The sequence below is a fragment of the Barbatula barbatula genome (genome assembly GCF_947034865.1).
Source record: "Barbatula barbatula genome assembly, chromosome: 22".
NCBI classification, from domain to species: Eukaryota; Metazoa; Chordata; class Actinopteri; order Cypriniformes; family Nemacheilidae; genus Barbatula; species Barbatula barbatula.
The window spans coordinates 3,324,405-3,345,558 of NC_136785.1; the positions used below are offsets into that span (position 1 = coordinate 3,324,405).

The 21,154-nt window shown below is 37.5% G+C and overlaps 1 protein-coding gene across 1 annotated transcript in view; it reads right to left on the bottom strand.

Annotated features, from left to right (window-relative positions):
* Window positions 1-7,999: 7,999 nt before the first annotated feature.
* Window positions 8,000-21,154, bottom strand: part of hcn1 (hyperpolarization activated cyclic nucleotide-gated potassium channel 1) — a gene marked incomplete at its 3' end in the record, with an annotated part of 63,916 nt that continues 50,761 nt past the window's right edge. The window contains exons 6-8 of the mRNA XM_079485963.1: window positions 19,707-19,947; window positions 16,771-16,935; window positions 8,000-9,003 (exon numbers count right to left, since the gene is read on the bottom strand). Coding sequence (XP_079342089.1) covers window positions 8,000-9,003; window positions 16,771-16,935; window positions 19,707-19,947 — 1,410 coding nt within the window. The remainder of the gene's footprint in view (window positions 9,004-16,770; window positions 16,936-19,706; window positions 19,948-21,154) is intronic.

Genomic DNA, 21,154 nt, shown 5'->3' on the forward strand with positions numbered 1-21,154 from the left:
CATTTAGTTTTTACAAACCATTGACATTGGATATACTATTACAGTATGCCAAAAAGTTTCCTTCATGATGCTTTCCATCATGGAAAGTTCATTGTTGGATGGTCGGTGACTGTTATCACTTTCTCATCGATCGAAAAATAACACGCTGTTGCTGTTTTGTGTAAAACGTATGTCAAACTTTGATTGTGTGTGCATATGATAACGCCAATGTTTGCATAGCATGCACCTCAGTTGAGAGCAGCCATTTTGTAACGTATATGAAGAGGTAACACACTTTATTTTCTAAATAATACCGTTGGGTTGAGGGTTTGGGTCAGGGAACTGCTTAATAGGACAAATTGCCATTCAATATGCATGCACGTAAAAATTTGCGTATCATATGCACGCAAAAATAGGCGTTATTGTTTGCACACACAATTGAACTTTGGCGTACGAGTTACATGTTATTGCTACAGCGTGTGTTATTTATATGCAATTGATGAGAATGGGTTTGTTGAGTTAAACATGAAAGTTAATTTAAAGATATTAAACACTCATGTTTGCGTAATTTAAAAATAATCTTTATCTTTGTAGTAGTAGTAATGTTTCCCAAAAGTGAACTCCAGCAGATCCAGGTCCCTGGTCCATTAACGGCTGCCAAAAATGTCTGGAGTACTGGAGCTTGGCAATTGCATCACAAAAAAAAAAAGGCAGACGTTTCGCTGGTAATTTAGTTTCTGTCTCGTTCTCTGTGAAATATGGAGATGTGAAGTGTAACGATGCCTTTCATTACCAGAGCAGATCTCCAGGAAAAACGGATGAGTCTGACTTATGAAGTCAGTGATCACAGACACATCTTTCCACCTAATTACAGCCAAAAAACGTCGGAGTTAGATGAGAAGTCCTGGAGATCAGATGAGGCTTTGCTTTTTTAACATGTTTCCAGATTCAGAAAACTGTCGGAATTGTGTGGAGAATTCAAACGTCTGGAGGAGCCAGAACATAATGAACTAAGCTCACTGCTGTGGATCCTTTTGACTTCTCACCTCCACCCCTGAGCCAATGACACGACCCACTGCAAAAACACTACAAGATTCACTTCATAAAGCATACCGTTGGCATTATGAAGTTATGGAATATTAAAATAAAACGTTTGATAATCATTTTTTAAAACACTATTGCTGTAGTGTTGGATTGAAAGTATTCATCTCACACACACTATACTACGACTGGTATACACTGCACTTATGGTTTGAGGTCATGGAGGTCTCTCCCGTAACTGTAATGCTGTTTTTTGTCTTTCAGAGGAGATCAAGCCTGTAATCCTGCAGTGAGCAGTTTATGTAACTGGATCATTTCATATGTGGTTTCTGAATATAGAGAAAGATGAGCTCCTCAAGAACTGATCTGAACGCTTGAAAAGAGAAAGCCATACTGTGTGTGTATTTATGTGTATATACACATGAGATGGAATGAGAGGGATTCACAAACATAGGCTACTGTACTATCTTTCTTCAATGTGTGTCCTGATAAATATGTCCCCATATGGTAATACCAGGGATTTACTTAAAATATTGTGCCTCATTTTTTGGTCCACGTGAGAAAAACAGATTATATCTAAATGTTTATTGGAAAATGAAGGTTTGTTAGATTCAGAGGTAGGGGATACAATATACAGTTTGTAAAGTCACTCGGAAAGTCTCCATAAAACATAGAAAACCAACGTGTGTGCGTGTAAAAAAAGGTAGAACTGTTTATTCCCATTTCTTTACTTTCAGATTTGTACTATAATTCAAGAACTTCTCAGTACTTTCTAATATTTGCCAGGTGGTCAATCGACCAGTCCCCCACAGATGCCCTTGATCGGCTGCAGACCTTCTATTTTCTCTCATCCGCCCTCTGTACGGTCATGAAAACCCAGCTGAACCGGACTAGATTCTCCCATTGGGACAGCAGACAAAATAGAGCAAACCGGTGCTTGACAACACTACTCAATGTCACCTTGGGAACAATAGTGCCTTTGCCCATTTGAGTCTGTTTCTTAGTTCATAATTTTAAAGACTTGCTAAATGAATGTACCAATTTGACTAGTTTTACCTACTCATTTATTATTATTCATATTTTTATTAGCAGTAGATCTGCCTTTGTTATTCTTTGATCTGAATGTACCTCCATTATGTCCAATAATAAACTGCAGATACAATAACACCTTGGTTGCTGAACCTTAACTGGGAAACGTCATATATTTTGAGATTTTAATCTACGTTATATTTCCCTGACAACCCTGTGTAAATTCAATAAACTTAATGTGATTGGCTTGAGGACATGGCATAAATTGATCTCTTGACAGTTATCATCTGAAACACCACAGCCATTACAGAATAAAGCTATTTCACAAGATTACTGACCAGCATCTTCAGCTCGAGTGCTGATTCACTTCCCGATGGAGGTTATTCACATTTAACACTGATTCAGAGGAAAATAACAAAACAATTATGATTATTAGCTTTTTTTGTGAGTCTCTGTGTTGTGTATTCTGCACCGTCTGGTGTAGCATCAGCCACAACATTGTTTTCCTTTTGATTTTATTTTAATGATGTCAGAATATATTTATGAATTCTTCTTTTCCAAACAGCTTTCTAAACACAGCTTTCTAATATGACTGCGCATATAAAAATGGAATGGGTAAAATTGCTGTGTTAGCATATTAGCAATGATAGAAATTCAAGCTGAACCGCTGTCATGTGAAACCCTGCAGTTCTTGCAGAAACACAATGTTCAGAAGGTCGGGTTGTCTTATCTGAAAAGAAATGATGGTTTAAACAAGATCTCTCTAACAGCCTGGGGTGAAAATGCTCTCCAGTCTTCATGTCTGAATGAGATGTTAAGTGATGCTTAATGGCCTATTCAAATCATTTTGGTTTTTACAGATTGCAATAAAGGCTATCTTTTGATAGATATATGATGGTTGGACAGTCTTAAAGTGACAGAACATCTCATGGACAGATCTTTACTCTGGAAGCCTCCTACACACTTCCTTATCCTGCAAATCTTCAGGTCATGGCCGTTTTCTTTGAATGAAATCGATTTAAAGCTGTCTGGAATTCTAATTGGGTGGATTTGGCTTTTGTCATGTTTTTACCATGACTTTCTTATCCTCTCTGTGACAGTAATGTAGTGTTGAAATATTGAAAACTGCTTGTTCATCACTTTGTATGCAAAAAATGTAGCAGAGATGTGATCTCAAAGTGTATAGTTAATTAAAAAGCACCCTATGATGTCATAGTTTAGGGAATCCAAAAAGGGGCAGTAAAAAAACATAAGCGGAACATGTGCTAGTGTACTTTGGGGAAAATGCATACTTCCATTTTGATTTCAGTTTTGAGGACCCTAATATAACCACAACCAACATCGATGACAAGCAGACATGTCCAAGCTTTCGACTGATATCGTACATGTGCCGCATGTGTATTCGTGACATGTTGCCGTTCACTTTCTGTCATTCAAATCCCTATCCTGTAACATATTCATGAATACAGGTTTGTGTTTTGAATTCACAATCTGTTTCTTTATTAAAACCCAACAGAGGATTTACATATGTACAGATGCAGATATTAAGCATTCAGAAGTCTAATACTGTCTGTTGTTGACTGTGAGTTATGAACACACCGTATAGGAGTTCAGGTCCTGCTGTTCTGTTAATCAGAACAGACAGCGAGAGGCTTCTGTCGTAATGAATGCATACTTCATGACCAATAACTGTATCTGAGGCTAATGAATGGAAACCCTGACCGCTCCATAGACATCATTTTTCATTCCTCCACAGGAGCCACCGAGACTTATCCATCTTTATCTTTTGTTCTCTCACCCGCTGTCACTCTGTCTCGCTCTCTTTTTTCAGACATAATTCATTTTTATTTTCACTGGTCAATAGAAGATGGTATATACAGTCTTTATCTCCTATTCTATTCTATTCTATTCTATTCTATTCTATTCTATTCTAGATTCCATTATTAATGTCTGGCCATGTGCTAACTTTCATAATTGTGAATAAAAAAATACACACAAAAATGTGCTTTACAATGCTATAGAAGAACCATTTTGGGCTGTATGGTCATGTAAAGGTGTTTTACAAAAATAAAAAAATTTAGTGGAAAAAGGTTCTCTAGATTATAAAAAAGAAAGAAATGGTCCTTAGAAAAACCTATATGAAAATGGTTCTTCTATTGCATCGCTGTGAAGAATCTTCTGTACCGCCATTTTCTTTTTTTTGACCACCACTAGTTAAACAAAAAAAGCAAAAGTGCACATTTTCCACAGAAGCTTGACATGAAACGGACACAAGCCCAAATGTAAATGGCAATAGTTCTTTTATTTTTTCTCTATATTTTAAAGGTCTATTATTTACAAAGAAACAAAAAACAAAAGAAAATCAAAAATTTTGACAAACACCGTTTGTCTGCATATAGGTGTAAGAAAGCATACATTTACCTTTTTTATTCTGGATCAAGTAACTATAATTGTTCATGTTTGTTTGTTGTTATGACTTTCCCCTTTTTATTTTTATTTTTTACATTTTTTTAAACCAAGCGTTGGTGCACATGAACAAGCATAATGGAAAAAAATCAGCAGAGATTAAAAAGAGCTTGAGGCCTGTTCTACAGTCTTCCATCTGTGAAATCTTGCATCATTACAGTAGAACGTTTCGAAACAAAATAATTTCACCTGAATCGAAGAAGCTGCAAACCAAACATTTGGTTTTTCCCTTTATTCCAAAGTCACTCCTCGTTTCCCTTTGCATTTCTCATTTACCATGACATAAACACAAATAGGAAAAACAAAGATATGTGCTGGTTTTCTCAAAACACCTCAATGACTGCATTCGTTTTTTAATAAAGCGTAATGAACGTCTCCTCGTCAACCCAACCCAGAAATCTAACAGTGTTTACATCTGAGAGGAAAAAGCACATTAATGAGAAGCCTTTCCCTCTGAAGGCAAGTACAGTATCAAAAACCATCCTACATGTACACTAGAATCTATACAGCATGGCATAGCAGGAGTTAAGCGCTGTTTGTATTTAAAGACACAGTACCTCCTGTGCGCCCTGAACAACAGGGCCGGAGGATGTGATTCTGGATGATACAGTAACCCCTTCACTTATCCAACCTATGTATATTTCATCCGCTTCTATACTTCTCTTTCTTTAAAATGAAAGTGCAATTCATGATAAAAGTTTTTCATATGTTTCACTTTGGCCAGTTTCATTCAATGCAACATTTTACACTAACAAATTAAACATCAGAGGCTATAAAGTAGGTTACAAACTGCAGTATTTTACACACGTTAAATCACACCAGACATATTTTGATTTCAGTTTATACTGGTTTTTGTTTTTGTTAAATGTTATTCGCATATTATATATATATATATATATATATATATATATATATATATATATGCATGTCCAACGCAATCTCACGGTAATGCATAACTAAGTTTTATAAATTGGTACAATGCCATTTTTGTGGGTTTTCGTATGATCTGCTTTCGCCCCAGAGACGTTATGTTAACTGGCGGGGCATTATTCTAACATCGTGCGAATTCCTCGTAAATAGTTAGGTTTCCTGTGAGATCGCGCTGGCTTTTCACTAGTATGTTTCTCAACTGATACGTTTGGCCATTTTCATTGCTTTTGATCTCCTCGAACATTGAACATACACGTCGTCTACACACACGTGCGCACAAGTGCGCGCGCACACAAGAGTCACACCCATAAAATGAACAGGATGAAACATGGCTATAGTTTAGGCACAAATACTTCATGTCCTTTTCGTGAAAATTCTATGTTTTTCATACTCAGAAAACGTCTAGGTAGACGAACGACCAGAAAAAAAACGGAACCTCACAATACATTTAAACGTCAACATTTTTAAGTAGTTTCTCTTTAAGCATTTGTGACAATGCATGCGTTTATGGTCAGCTGTATGGGAACCGCACTGGTACAGCACAGACACACGTGGACTTCTGGAGTTTCTGAGCCTTTTTTCAGTTGTGCGGGGGGCTTTGAGACTTTTCAGAAGTGAGGTTTAAAACCACAAAAATCACAGCCTCTGCATCTTTTTGCTTTCAGCTTTGATATCGGCCACCCGAGGTCCATCATTTAACCCAGAAGAAAGAAGCTTGAAGGGTGAAAAGTATTGAAAGAAAGAATAAATAAACTAAACACACGAGTCACAAAGGGCTACAGAGGCTAGTTACTCCTTGAATCATTTTACCTGCACACTGATGTGACATTTCAAAGTCTCAAGCCCCCGACTGAATGAATTATCACACAAGTAAGACAAAAACCTTAATGCAAAACATCTTTTCTATTAACGTCAATATTTTTCTGTCTCCCCTTGGATTCAGAAAACACAATTACTCTAAATAATTTCCAGAAGGAGTAGAGTAATATCTGCTGGCTCTTCCAGTAATGTGCTGTGTTTGCTGTATCATCAGTTTTAGATTTTCCAAGTTTTTTTTGTTGTAGAACTACCAAGGTAAAGCCAAGCTTTAAAAGCATTGCATTAAGTGAAAAATGTTTTTCAAATCATAGGTGAATATCCATAATATTAAGCACAGAGTTGGAGTGGTATGGACTGTTGTGTGTACTGTACATGTGTAAATACTGATTCATACAAATAAATAATAAATATCAAGCATCTATCAATCGCATGTATGCCAGTGGCTTCCTTGTGTCTGCCAGCAAAAACTGAACTTAAATAATGAAATAAATACACTTGACTCTCATTTAGAGAATGTGACATGATGTAACACAGGTAAAATGCATTAAGATTGCAAATTATATTTTGATATACTGACTGTACAGTCGTGTTGCTTTACCTTCTTATGAGGGTAATGATATTTTGGAATAAAACTATTGTTGTCAGAACAGTGCAATGCTATTTGCATTAAGGTTTTTCTCTAATGGTTATTTTCGATGTAGTCACACATTAGCATTTGAATATATATAGATATAAATATATATGCATATATAGGCATTACCCAGGCTGCTGACAGAGAAGACATTTGCCATGTTTGAGAAATGCACCACACATTACTTTGTAAATACTAGTTCTACAAAACTATGTACAACACACATATAGGTAATCTTTATATCAGTCTATTGCATAATGGTGATAATCTTTAGTTTTATAAATATTGTAAATGTACAGTGACATTTCATCATGTCCATCCCGTTCGGAAATGAGAAAATAAAACCATCCCATCATCCTTTTCCAGAAATAAAATAAGAATGACATTAAAGACGCTCAATGCACAAACTCTGTCTTGAAACGGAACGCAATTACTGCACGACACAAAGTATTGCAGAGATCTGTGATCTGGTGCTCCGAGCATTATCTGGTGTCTTCCAGCAGGTTGGGTTTATAAATGTGCTTTTTAAAAACATTTCAGTTTTCCCCATGATCAAAAATGTTTCCACAGTGATGAAGCTGCTAAATGCTGGACTTTTGTCATCTTCTCAACATGAAAAGAGAGAACGAGATATGAAAGGAACGAAAAGACATTTCCAGACACAATGCATTCCTGTACCATACGATGAACGAAAAATCCAAACCATAAAATAAATATAAACAACTCCAGACACATATATAGTCACATGTTAGAGGAAGACTTGTGTTTATACTATAGTATTTTTCCATATGGTCAATGCCAAATATTCTAGTTGGATTTTGCACATATATACATATATATATATATATATATATATATATATATATATATATATATATATATATACGCTATATATATATATTTGTATAATATACATTCTTAAGTTGAAGGGGACGTGTGTCTAAAATATAGTACGAGGAAATTCTGTACAAGATAGCTATGAGGTTATTTTTTCAGAGGAAGTTGGTGGAAAAAAATACTTGAGTCTTTTTCCCCTTCTGTCTATCTCCGTAAAAATCAATCAAAATATCTTTAAAAAATCAACAGGAAAAAAGTAAAACGGGATCATAAATTCGATGCGAATCGCATCTTGTCTTGTTCCGTCTCTGTACCGCTTGAGACTGCTGACTCTCTCCTGGAACCCGTGGATTCCCTGTGCGGGCCACTAGAGGGCGCAGCACGTACCGGCGGTAACGCGCCCGATGACATCTGCCTGAAAAGGACGACCCTCTGTGGGACGTTGGATCGGATTCCGCTTTGGAGAGCGGAGCCCGGGGCCTGGATGCCAGCTGCTGATCCCACTGGTGGCGGAATGGAAGCGAGCGATTCGCCCGACGTTGGGTGCGCCCTGACAGCCAATGAGGTCTCGTGGGGTAGCGACGGCTGCGAGGCGGAGAGGTGACGTACGTCTCGGCTCAGGCTGCCTGACTGGAGAGCCTGTGTGCTCTTGTGGACCTCACTCCGCTGTGGGGACGCCCCCTGTGCCGGCTGCTGCTGCTGTTGGGGTATGGAGGCAGGTGAGGACTGCTGGGGTAAGGGTTGCTGTACAAGGGATAGCTGAGAGGCCGTCGGAGATCCGTACTGGAATGTTCGGCTGGCTATTGGGGTCTGCACTGGGGGGCTGCATACAGACGCGGTGAATGAGCACGGAGACATGATCGCAGATGCCGGCTGCTGTAAAGGCGTAGGGGGATTCGGGGAAGAAGTGTTAAGGTTGCTGTGAGAGACGCTGGGCGCCGAGAACATGACACCCTGCGAGGGTGGCCCTCGACTCGATGGGATGATGGTTGCCGAGGTGCTGTAGCTTAGTGCGGCGGCCTGTTGTAATTGGTTGTTACCCAGAATAGCGGTCGCCGTTGCGAAGGGTGGCTGAGCGGGGGAGTTAATGATGGAGTTTCCAGACATCGGCGTGGAATTCATCCCCGTGACCGATTGCTTCCGGTCCACCATCATTACCATCTCCCGGTCCTGCCGGATGATCTGCTTCAGCAGCTCGTTCTCCTGCGTGTTGAAGACGCCGGCGTTCAGATCCTTCTGAAACTTCTGGAGCAGGAGTGAGTTCTTCTTCCCTGTTGAGGAGGAAAAAGCCAAAATTGTACCTTTAGTCTGGGTTGACAATTTACAAAATGTGGTGAATATTAAAGAACGAAGATATATCAGAAATATCGAAGGATGGGTTTGACATTACTCAGAGATTTTAAGTAGAATTCATGGGTTTAGATGTTGGCGTCAACACATGGACCTCAAATGAGTCTCAATAAACATTTTCCTTTAGTTCTAGTTCTAAAACAAATGTGACATCAAATAATAAATGACAGTCACAGTTTTCTAACAAACCACAACCATTCCATTACAAAGTAGCAAGAACATTTTTATTATCTACTGTAATCTCCTGTAATACTATATTAAAAAGAACACACACAACGTTTCTAGGCATCAGACTGAGCAAAAATGGGCTGCTATAATGAAAGAACAATGCACATCAGTAGCAAATGGTCCTTCTCTCTCCTGTTACTGTACCTGTATATACATTTTAATGACTTGATCGTCTGCTTAATTATTTTGGCAATCTGAAGAACGAGAATAGATATTATAGATCTAATAAGCTTGTTGGACAAGTAGTGTTTAATTAAATGTAGGCCTAGCAACTTTATTTTCAGAACATTTGATGGAAATGTGCTTTGCTGGCCTTGGTTTTAAAGGGACGGTGCACCCAAAATAAAATAAAACTTGTTTGAGACTCTTTCTTCTGTGGAACACAAAATAAGATACTTTGAGATGTCTCAGTTTTGTGTCCATACTATGGAAGTCAATGGGGTCAGTGTTATCTGGTTACAAACTTTCTTCAAAATATCATCTTTTGTGTTCTGCAGAAGAAAGAAAGTCATACAGGTTTGAAATGACAAAGGGTGAGTAAATGTTGACAGTATTTTCACTTTTGGGTGAATTATCCCTTTAGTCATTTAGCAGACGCTTTCATCCAAAGCGACTTACAAAGAGTTCTTATAAAAAAAGTCTAAAATAAGTCTAAAAAGTCTATCTACCCCAAAAATCTTAAACTAAACTACAACAGGTCTCTGTGCTGTAGTGTCTTCAAATGGTGTATATCAAAATATACAGACATCCATTGATCATGGCAATAATGGTCCTTCATTAGTGGGTTACTGTGAGATCAATGCTGTCTTCTATAAAGTTGAAAGAAACACCTGATCATTGATCGACTAAAGAGCACAAGAATGTGAGATTATTTACGGCCGATGGATATTAGGATTTCCTTATTTGACTCCAGCAGAACAGATTTATTTTGTTCGGTCCTTCTCCAGTAACTATTATCAAAAATAAGGGATCAATTGGTTATACTATGAAACGCTTCTATTACTGTTGTTTTTGTCACAATAGCTGAGTAGGACTAAATTCTTTCATTACTTTATTGGACGTGGTGCTTATGCGCTAAAGGCATGAAGCGATAAGCTATCAGTCACCCAGCCAGAGCCATAAAAGCGATGCGGTCAGAAGGACGCTACAATGTCTTTACCATTCAAGGTGAAACACATTTTCATAATCTCGCAGTTGAGGGGCAAATAAAATAGCTGCCTTAGTGCGAGTAGCTGAATATAAACTAAAGCATTATATTTATTCAGTTTACTTGCTAAATAAAAACAGATAATCAGTTCGAAATGAAAATGCTGCACATATCTGATCAGGTTGCAACCAACAGTCCACTCCACCTCTCCCCCAGCCTTTCGAAGCATTACGGTGGATGACAGATCACTAAGATGTCGTCATGTCTTCGCTTCTTTGTCGAATGAGATAACGTATTTACGAAATGCAGATTGTCCGTTTAGGGCTACTGTAGAAACAAAATGGCGAATTCCATGCAAGGGGACCCGCGATTTGAGTAGATAGATGTAGCTCATTCTAAGATGAATAAACATAACGCTTCATTATGTAGTCTTTTATACACTTCTGAAGACATAGTTTAGTATATTATATTGCATTTCTGTCAATAGATCCTCTAAAACATTACACACCTGACCTTTAATTTATTGCTAAATAATATCAAATACATCCATTTTCCATAATCATAACATGTTATAAATACCCGCGAGACCATCCCCTTGAGGAGGGGGAAACAATCAATAACCAATAACACAGAGGGTGAGTTTCAGCTCTGGTGTCATCCTCTATCAGCCGAAGCGGAAAATGAGAAATGCAGCGTCACTTGAGAAACAAATCAGGTCTCAACAAGAACCCATATTGAGACGGACAGGAATACAGTGTTCACAATCACATTTCGTCCCTTGACACTTCTGTGAGACTTCGGCTTTACACACCTGATGTGTTCCTGAATGTCAAAATACACAAAATGGTGCTGACGTCTGGAATCCACATTTAGGAAATCGTCTTGGCTCATTTATTATCACAAGACAAAAGCTATGACGTGTAATTCACCGGCAGCCACATTGACTAGAATCCAATTAAACACAGATACACTACTGTCTTCCTCTAAAGCAACACACCTACTGTTCATCAGACTTACGTGTCGCCTGAAAAGACGTATGGAGGGATGATGAATTCTGTGAATGAGGAGTTGATCATGTTATTCAAAGCTTTTGGGATTCTTTAAGGGGGTGGGCTTCTAGACCTCTAGCTTCAGACTAATATTAAACGTGGTCTCTAAAGGTCTCAACATGTTCTGTAGACTTCCAGCTACATTTTAAGGTATAAAGTTTCATTTAGAATACAATTTTAGCTACTGTAGCATTACTTCTTGGTGTTTTTAGTATCACTAATGTACGATGTAATGAAAAATAACACGCATAACTTGATACAAAGCATTATGAATATAAGGGTCTGATATGGCAGTTATTTTTATATCACTAATGTACTGTACAGTTTATGAAAAATTTCAATGATTCCATCTATTACTATGTTTCATGTTTTTTCTGTTTTCCCTATGCACCAACATGTACAGAATTTACAGTAAATCTGCTTTGCAAAAATGCAACATTGCAAAAACCGATATAAAAATACATTTGAATTCAATCGAATTAGTTCTAGTTTTGGACACATTTATAGAAAATCATACATTTAGATAATATTACTTATTTTTGGGAGGAAGCACTGTACATGTATCTTTAAATGATCATTTCACCCTAAAATGAAAAGTCTTCTTCATTGACCCGCCTTCTAGTTGTTTCAAATCTGTATACATTTCCTACTATGGTAGTGAATGGTGCCTCAGAACAGGCGTTTGCTAACATTCTTCCAAAAACCTTTTTTGATTGTGTTCCACCGAATAAAGACATTTTTACATGTTTGGAAAAACTAGAAGGCAAGTAAATGATGACAGAATTTGTATTTTTGGGTGAACTATCCCTTCAAGTTAAGAATAGAAAAAAATAAAGGGTCTTTGTAAATGTGCAACTGAAATACCAAGACAAATGATCAGAAAAAATACATTTAACTGTGAGCATGTTTTCAAAAACAAGACATTCTGAACATTGCTTCAACACTGATTTCACAGTAATCCAAAGTTAAAGAACAAAACCTATTAAAGGGATAGTTCATCCATAAATGGAAATTCGGTCATCGTTTGCTCACCCTTATGTAATTTCATACCTGTTTAATTTACTTTGTTCTACTTCCATAGTAGGAAGAATGAAATGCTAGTCAAAAATGCCCGCGAACTCCTAAATTCTTAAAACACATCTCATTATGTGTTCAACAGAACAAAAAAATACAATATTTTGTATTGTATTATGTCAGTGGATGATGTACCAGAACTGAAAACTGCTAACATTCTTCCAAATATCTTTCTCTGTGTACACGCAAATAAATGTACACAGATATGAAACAACCTGAGGGTGAGTAAATGGAGACGGATCTTTTATTTTTGGAAGATCTATCCCTTTAAGGGCTTATAATGAGAAAGACGTAATTCTGCTTAAAGTTCTTAGACACTCAATGGAACGTAACGTTCTTTCAGAGATATTAGCTATCTCCATTCTTCTGGTGCTGGGCTGGCATCTTCTGTATCTGTGTCATTAAAGACGTCTAATAACCTGGAGTCTGTCTTCTCTAATTAATGAGTTGAATGTGGTGAGCTGTAAACCCGGCACCTCATTGAGCACAAGCACCTTGCCAGGTGGCCGTGACGTTTGGACCGTAGCTATAAATAGGCTGGAGAAGAAAAGCTTCTGTTTTAGAAAGTAAAACTACGTGTGATGTTATGACTCTAACCGATGTTATTTAGGCGTGTTACCAATGTAGAGAGGGTCCCAATGGTCACTGAAAACCTGGAAACATCATGGACATGAAGTATAAGTAGTCACCGTGAAATTATAAGGTTCTATCTGACATTTGTGTCACGATCGAGTTATTTAGATATTCTTATACGACTTATTTACATTATGTGATGTTTTAGTTAACAAAAAGGTTTTATCTACAAATCAAATGGAATGCAAAAACTCTAAAGCTCAATATCACAAATCTGCTCAGAATGCAGATAGAACTGTATTATTCCAAGGTGGCCAAATGTTATGAAATTTTTCATTGGCCGTAAGAAAATGGGCATTATGGGTTTGATTGTTTTACCACAAAGAACTGGCAAAGTCATTGGAAAATAATTAGATGTGTAAAAATTGTTATAGTTTCCCAGAAATCAAAATGTTGTTATTTACACACCCTCTTTCCAAAGCTATATGATTTTCTTTCTTTTTAAATGAATCATTGAGTTTGATCTTTTACTTCAAAAGCTTGAAAAGCTCCAGACCAACCTTACAAATATCTTCTAAGTTTCTCCATTGGTGTTCCAAGAAAGAAAGTCATATATGTTTGAAATAGCAATAGTAAATAATAACAATTTTCATTTTCCCTTTTAATATATTAACAAATAATAATAACAATTCACCAAAACGAAGTTTTTTTTGTGTGTAGAAACATAATAATATCAAGCGCCAGTGTTTCATCATTATCTTGCCTTACCTCTTAAATGTTTTAATAAAACAGTTTGCATGCACTGGCTATCCTAAAAACAGACATTTGTCCAAACAAGACAGGGAATAGACCTTTACTACTTGCCTTGACTTAAACAATAGCATGCAACTTTAATTTTACTCACAATGGCACTTTTATCAACTGATTTGTTTTGAGGTCCACTGAATGCATGCTGGCTGCATTAAGCCTGTGGATCATTTCAGATGTGAGGGGGAAAATCTGGATCGTCATGTGGAATTTACCTGCTGCCTACTGGTCGGCCAGGACACTCTTGAAAACGAGATGAGCTCATCTCAAGAGGGGCTCCTGGTCAAATAATTTTTGAATAAAGATAGATACATCAATTGTACAGACATGTCATTCCGGTTAATGCATGGTAATGCTTCTATTCTCTTTTTTTTGTCAAATTCTTTCGGTTAAGACGAGACAAGCATTTGCAGTCCAAAAAAAGGTACATGGAGCACGACTCAATCATGTCACGGTCCGTATTTTTCCCTTGTATGAGACAAGACCCCTTGTTTTAGTTTGGCTAATGGCAGATCATTGTATGAGTGCTGGCAAGTTGCAGAAAAACAAGCCTGTTCTCCACATGAATGGAAAAAAGCTTTGACCATCTCGTGTTGTGGCCGACGTTGATCGAGTTTGAAGAGTGATTACGTCTGAGCCACAAACGGAGATGGGTGCAGATACGATTTTAGTTGAAAAATCTGACAGCATTATGCATGCTGTCCTCTTGGGGATCTGTTTGATTTTATTGGCCCGATCATGTCAATTCTTATCTGTTATGGATTGGTTGTGACTTGCGTGTCACAATGGTGTGGACGCATCGATCCAAACCAATCCAATCTGACTTTTAGTGCAAGGCAAGTCAATGGCAGCATGCCAGAATTTAGAAAAGAAATAGAAAAACAAAAAAACATTAGAATCTATTTTGAAAGATTAATAACGTATAGGGCCGGGTTGCAGGCAAGAGGGTAAAAAAATGCTCTCAATATTTCACTAACCAAAGAACGTAAAAGGAATTTATTTTGCATGCACTCAAATGTATGCAGAGCTTCATGCTATATTAGTAACCATCATAACCGATTCATATGCGTATAGGAGAAACATTTTACTTTGACTTTCCAGGTCACATCTTATCCTATCTTCGGGTTTTATCTTATGAACTGCGAAATCAAAAGATAAAACACACATTTTACTGCATTTAATCATATCAACCCCCTTTTCCAATAAAACACTATATTACAAAATATTTAAATATTTTATATAAAAAATATGAGCTATGCTAGGATGTGACCACTGAATTTCAGATATAGTCCTGTCTACCACAAAACATTGAGATATCTTTACTGAATAAAAGATTTATGGAAATGTTGGGCGAAGAGTAACAAAGCTCGTGGTCACTACTCGCTGAGTCAAGAAACTAGAGACAAGGTCATCGACCAAACCCGCTGGACGGTGCAGAACATCAGAGCGATGATCTACGAATGTTCAGAATGTATTAGCTCACATTTGAATTCAACACAATTCAAATTTATTATGAACTGTGGCCTGTACTTCCACAATGAGATAAAGAATAATATATTACAGAACAGTTATCTGTCTTAAATAACTCAGTTTTCTATTGCATTGTCCCGATTTTTTTTATATTACTATAAAGAAAATCTGAGCGGTGATGGATTTGTGTGTCGTTTTGTTTTCTATGGATGTATAAGCTCACTTCATTCTGATACTTTTTGATGATGTAATGTATTTTTTTTTTGAGACGTAACATCTTAAATCGCTTTGCTTCAAGAAGCGAAACCTTGATTTAAGAATGTAAGAGATTTGAACTGGAAAACCAGTTTTTTTCTGCATTGAAGATGGTACAACATACGGCTAACTTTCTAATATTGAGGCAAGGAGAAGAACATTCAATCAAATATGAGTGAAATTGCTGACTTTCCTAAAAAATGTCAAGTGCGATCTTTAAAATGTTAATGTTATCAATGTTGTCAATGGATGTTGATGTGATTTATACAAATTTTGTGCAAATTATCTACAAAAAAAACACAAATTCGGAAAATAAAAAACAAATGTCTGCTAAAAGTGCTTTGGGGAAAAAATAAAACAATAAAATAAACAGCTACACTTACATGTGAAGAACTGGTTCTAAGTGAATTGGTAATTATTAAGAGCCCTTGCCCATTAGTGCACCAGCTTAAATCCCCTCAAGGGGGCGCTCTGCTGCTGCTAGGGTCAAAGGGGGGCGGGGTGGTGCTCATACCCAGGTGTGCAAGGTGGGAGGGTGGGACGGAGGCTCATGCTGGTGAGGGTTTGCCTCCATCCACCCTCCATGCGTCCATTCGGGAAGACACTGAACCAAAACCAGCAGGCCGAGCAGCCCTGTGCCGGGCAGCTACATGCACTATTGCACACCGACAGACCACTTAATCAACACTAGCAGTTCACAATTACTTATATATTCAGAGTTTACCTGCTATAATCCATATAAGACGTTTGGACAAAGAAAGAGAGAAAATAAGATAGCATGTCCGGCTAAAAAAATCCAGCTAGTGTTGTGTTGTGGAACTGGTATCTGGTTTGAGCTACTTCATTTGACCACCTTAAACTGGTTATCCAAGATGGTCTACAAACTGACTAACTGATGACCAGTTTAGACCAGTTGTCCAAAACACATTTTTACACCATTTTAGCTGTATTTTCCAGCAGGGATATACTGTACACTTCATGCAACACAATGGTAAATGACAAAATGGCCATGAAGAACAGAGCGGACATACAAACACACACGGTACAGGCATTGAAAGGGATGAGAGTTGACACTGAGGTCTTACCGATGCGGTCCAAGCGGTCGATAGCCACGGTCTCGAAAGCACGTCGCATCATGGGGTACTCTTCCAAGACTTCATTGAAATGATCGACAGACAGTGAGAAAAGTCGGCAGTATGTGTCTGCACGGACGCTGGCCGTACGACGACCTTTTGTCAAGAGGCAAATCTCTGTTGGAAAACAGACATTACAAAAAAATCGGTTATATAAATTAGTTGAGACCTTGAGGTCTGATCATCAAATCCACGGGGGTTAGCAGAGAAGCAAACTTTGAAAAGAAAATGAGATTAGGGCAATTGCAAGTGTGACTATAATCTTCCATCTTCCAAATTTTTCAGCTCAAGCGTTTGAAAAATATTCACTGATCTTCCATGTGTTGTCTGCTTGAAAAGATTTCTAAAACACACATTTGTGATTTTAGGATTTTTAAACAGTCAATGTCTAGGACATATTTCAAACATGTTATTTAAAAGGGTTTATAGACAGTGTCATATTGTCCACAATTTGTCTTTATCTCTCTCTGGAGAAAAAAGTCTATAAACTTAAATCTGAAACCCATACGGTTATTTTGGTTAAAAATAAGCTAAATCAGTTTTTAAGCAATTCATGACATCAGTGGTAAGGGAGTGGTCACGAGCAACTTTTTTGTATTTTATTAGTACAAAATATCGTATAATTAGCAAAAACAATAATTATACTTGAAATATATTATCTTAATATAACTTTTTGCTCCCACCAGAAAAATTCTTGTTTACCACAAAAGACAAAATCAAAAATATTAAATTTTTCAAATGTTACATTTTTCTGTCACATTCGATTTTTGCTGCAGTTGTCAATTTTCAATAATAATAACGATACATTTTTTACTATACTTGAAAATTATACTTAATTATATTTAATATATTTCATAAACTATACTTTAATATATATTATAAATTACAATTATGCTTGAAATATATTTTCTTAATTTAACATAAGCTTTGTGCTCTCACCGGTGAAAGTCTTGTTGCCCTTTAAAGACTAAATACAAAATATTAACGTCAAATAAATTGCAATCCTTTTTTAAACAGAGATGGCAAAGAGAGGCAAAAGTTACAGATCGCATCTTAAAAAACTATCCATTTCACATTGAGATATGCAGGAGCACTGTTATATGTCATTTCTGTAGTCTGGAATTGGATTGAATAACATATGACTACTGACTATTCTTTGAATAATACAAGAAAGCTGTCTTTGTGGATCAGGATGCGAAGTCCTTCATTTGCACCAAATATATTCAGAGATTCCCCTGATATTTGTCCTGGACAGGGAAGGTACAGAGCCTGCGGGACATGTTAACAACGTTTTCAAGTCGGCTGTGGAAAAAAGGTGTTAGAGTACTTTAATGGAAAATTGCTTCACCAAAATTCCGTGCGGTGCAGTATAAAGGTGAGGGTGGCAAGAGTACTTGGTGCCAACTGTTCTCTTTTTAATTGGTTCATTAGCCTGAAATGTCACTTGCATGTGCATGTTCATCACTTAATGATGAGCGAGTGATTGAGAAGTGGAGAAAAAGAGAAGATTAGTGAGATAGGAAAGAAAATATGATGAAAGAGTCGGAAATTTCTAGTAGTAATTGTTTTGCTATGTATATCTTTGGCCTGCTACCAACGGTGGACGAGTGCCTGAACAAGGTTGCACATAAACTAGCGAATGTGTGAATGTGTTTGTCTCGCACACATGAAAAGCAGTCCAATCAGCTCGCTCTCCTCCATGGCCTCTGTTAATGGCGATGACACTTGACCTTAGCACTTTGGAAGTCAATCAGTTTGCCGTATATCTCAGCTATAAGCCGATGGACGGGATTGCCTGATTTATCGTGATGCTTCACCTTAACCGCCTCTTTCATCAAAGACCTCTCAAGTTTACTAGGCCACATACTGTGATACCCACATTGACTTTTGTGTCCCAGAAGATTCATACTGTTTACACGTTTTAATTGACATGAGGTTGAATATATTTTTGCGAACTATCCCTCTAACAAACTCTTTAAAAAGACTTCAAAGACTTTATCCACATCAATGCTAGTCTAAACATAGTTTGAGTTAATGTAAGTCATAGATTAGTGAGTGTGTATATTGTGTACTCCTGCATGTTTTTGCAGGATGTGTGTATGTTTCTATCACAACGCAGTGAGGAGGAAGAGATTTTCTGACACTGCCAGGCACATTGACACACGTGAACCCCCGCGCGCACGCACACACACGCGCACACACACACACACACACACACACAAACCAGTGTTCCTGCTAGGGGCAGAAATACCACTAGCAGATGGTTTTCCATTGGAGCAGGTGGTTTGCATCGCAGTGTACCACGGTAGAGCGGGCGCAACCTTCATGAATCGTGAGAAAAAATATGATTTAATTTCAATTTATACAGCTGAGGTAACACTGAAGACCATGTGCCAAAAAAGCCATCAAGGTCATTTGTGACATAAAACACTGCATGACTGTGATTTACTCTCAGTTAAGACTGGAGGTCTTGTGGTAAATCATTAGACCATAGTTTTCTTAGGCATGATGGAAAAAAGAAACCTAAAGTGCATTACAGACAGTGTAAACTTATGATAACACTCAGAAGTTGTAGGCTTTTGAGATGAATTCAGCAGCATGGTAAATTACTAAAGCATTTACTTTGTGTTCACTGTTTACCAGAGTAAAACTCCCTGTGGAGGAAGTTGAAACACGATTTAAATGGATGGATTATGCTACTTAATATTGTATTACAAAGGACATTATTCAATGTTTAGTTTGGCAATAATTTAGGATTCGACCTCGGTGTTCCTCAACGCAGAAGATTACTGTGATTGTTAAAGGAATTTAACCAGGTGTAATGAGGGAATCATTTGACGTAGGTGTTGTTGACTGAAGCAAAATAATGACCGCATTTATCAACTGACCTCCAAAGTAAGATCCGTCGGTGAGTTTGAGCTCTTTGCTGAATTTTGTTATGACGCTCGCCACTCCGTGCTGAATGAAGTACATCTTTTTACCCACGGTCCCCTCACGGATGATGTAATCGTTGGGCTGGAAGACTTCGAACTTTAGTTTACTCAGCATTCCCGTCACGAAGTTGGGGTCTGCGTTCGCAAACAAGGGCATGGTGGCCACTAACTTACGACAGTTGAAGTTTACGATTTCCTGTGGGACAAAAAGCAAAAATTTATGAATATCAACAATCTTGCAACAAAGATTCAATTCTGTATTTATACTCTATATACAGTCGCAGAAAAGAAATTCTTGATGATGATAATTTTTATTATTATGTGAACTACTAACAATATTCCTCTGAAATTTCAAATATTTATTTTATTGAAAATATTTGGATAAAATGAAAACTTGAGAAACAGGTCAAAATAACAAAAAAGATGGCGTGTATTTATTCAGACCTCAAATACTGCAAAGAAAACAAGTTCATATTCACTTTTTTCTACATGTACACAAAGTTTGTGTGACAATCTTGATTCGTATCACAGTATCGTATCATGCTGTCAGTCTTTCACATCGCTCTTGAATAACTTAATGTCACTCCTCGTGTTTGATTTTGATTTTGTATAGAAATGCGGATTAAATGACAATTCTTCTAAAAAGTCTCTTTATTTTCCTGTTACTGTATAAAAGGAAAGACATGCTAATATTGTAGCACATCTTCTCCATGGGAATCAGATTCGACTACGGTTTCTCCTCTACTGCATTACAGTAGCAGTATATCAAGTGCTTAGCTCACTCCTGTATCTTTAGTTTAAGAACTCACATATCTGTGAAACCTGTTTGTTCGGTTTGGGCATGAAATCTAAATTTGCACTTTGCACCGAATCGTGATTCCGTGGCGGCAAGAATCTGAGCGCATCACACGGGAGGAATAATGAGTTTGATGGCCACGTCCAGCCCTTTACCTCCACCGGGGAGACAAGCTGGAGAATTTATCTATTTAAATCTGGTTTGTCACAAGACCGTGTATATAAAAATAGCAGCACTGACTAACTGAGAAAAAAGAGAGAGAGATCTTGGAGGGAGGGAAGGAGGGATGTTAAAGGTGTTGTGGGGATAAAGCAGTCAGTGTTATCTCACTCTGCTGTGTCATAACAGGCACACGCCCTGTCTGCCCAATCATCACAGTGCGTGGGATGCTGGGTAATATTCATAAAGCCTCAACGTGTGTCAAGCGTAAAATGTGGAATCCACAGGGCTTAAATCCTGGGCCATTTCAAACGCTTACTAAAGTAGCAAGTAGTGTAATACAGTTTATAAATATACTTAAACATACCTGATAATATATGCATGAAATATTAAATGAAAACCAAGTTTGCTGTAACTTTAAGCAATAGTTATTTCAAGCTCTGAATCC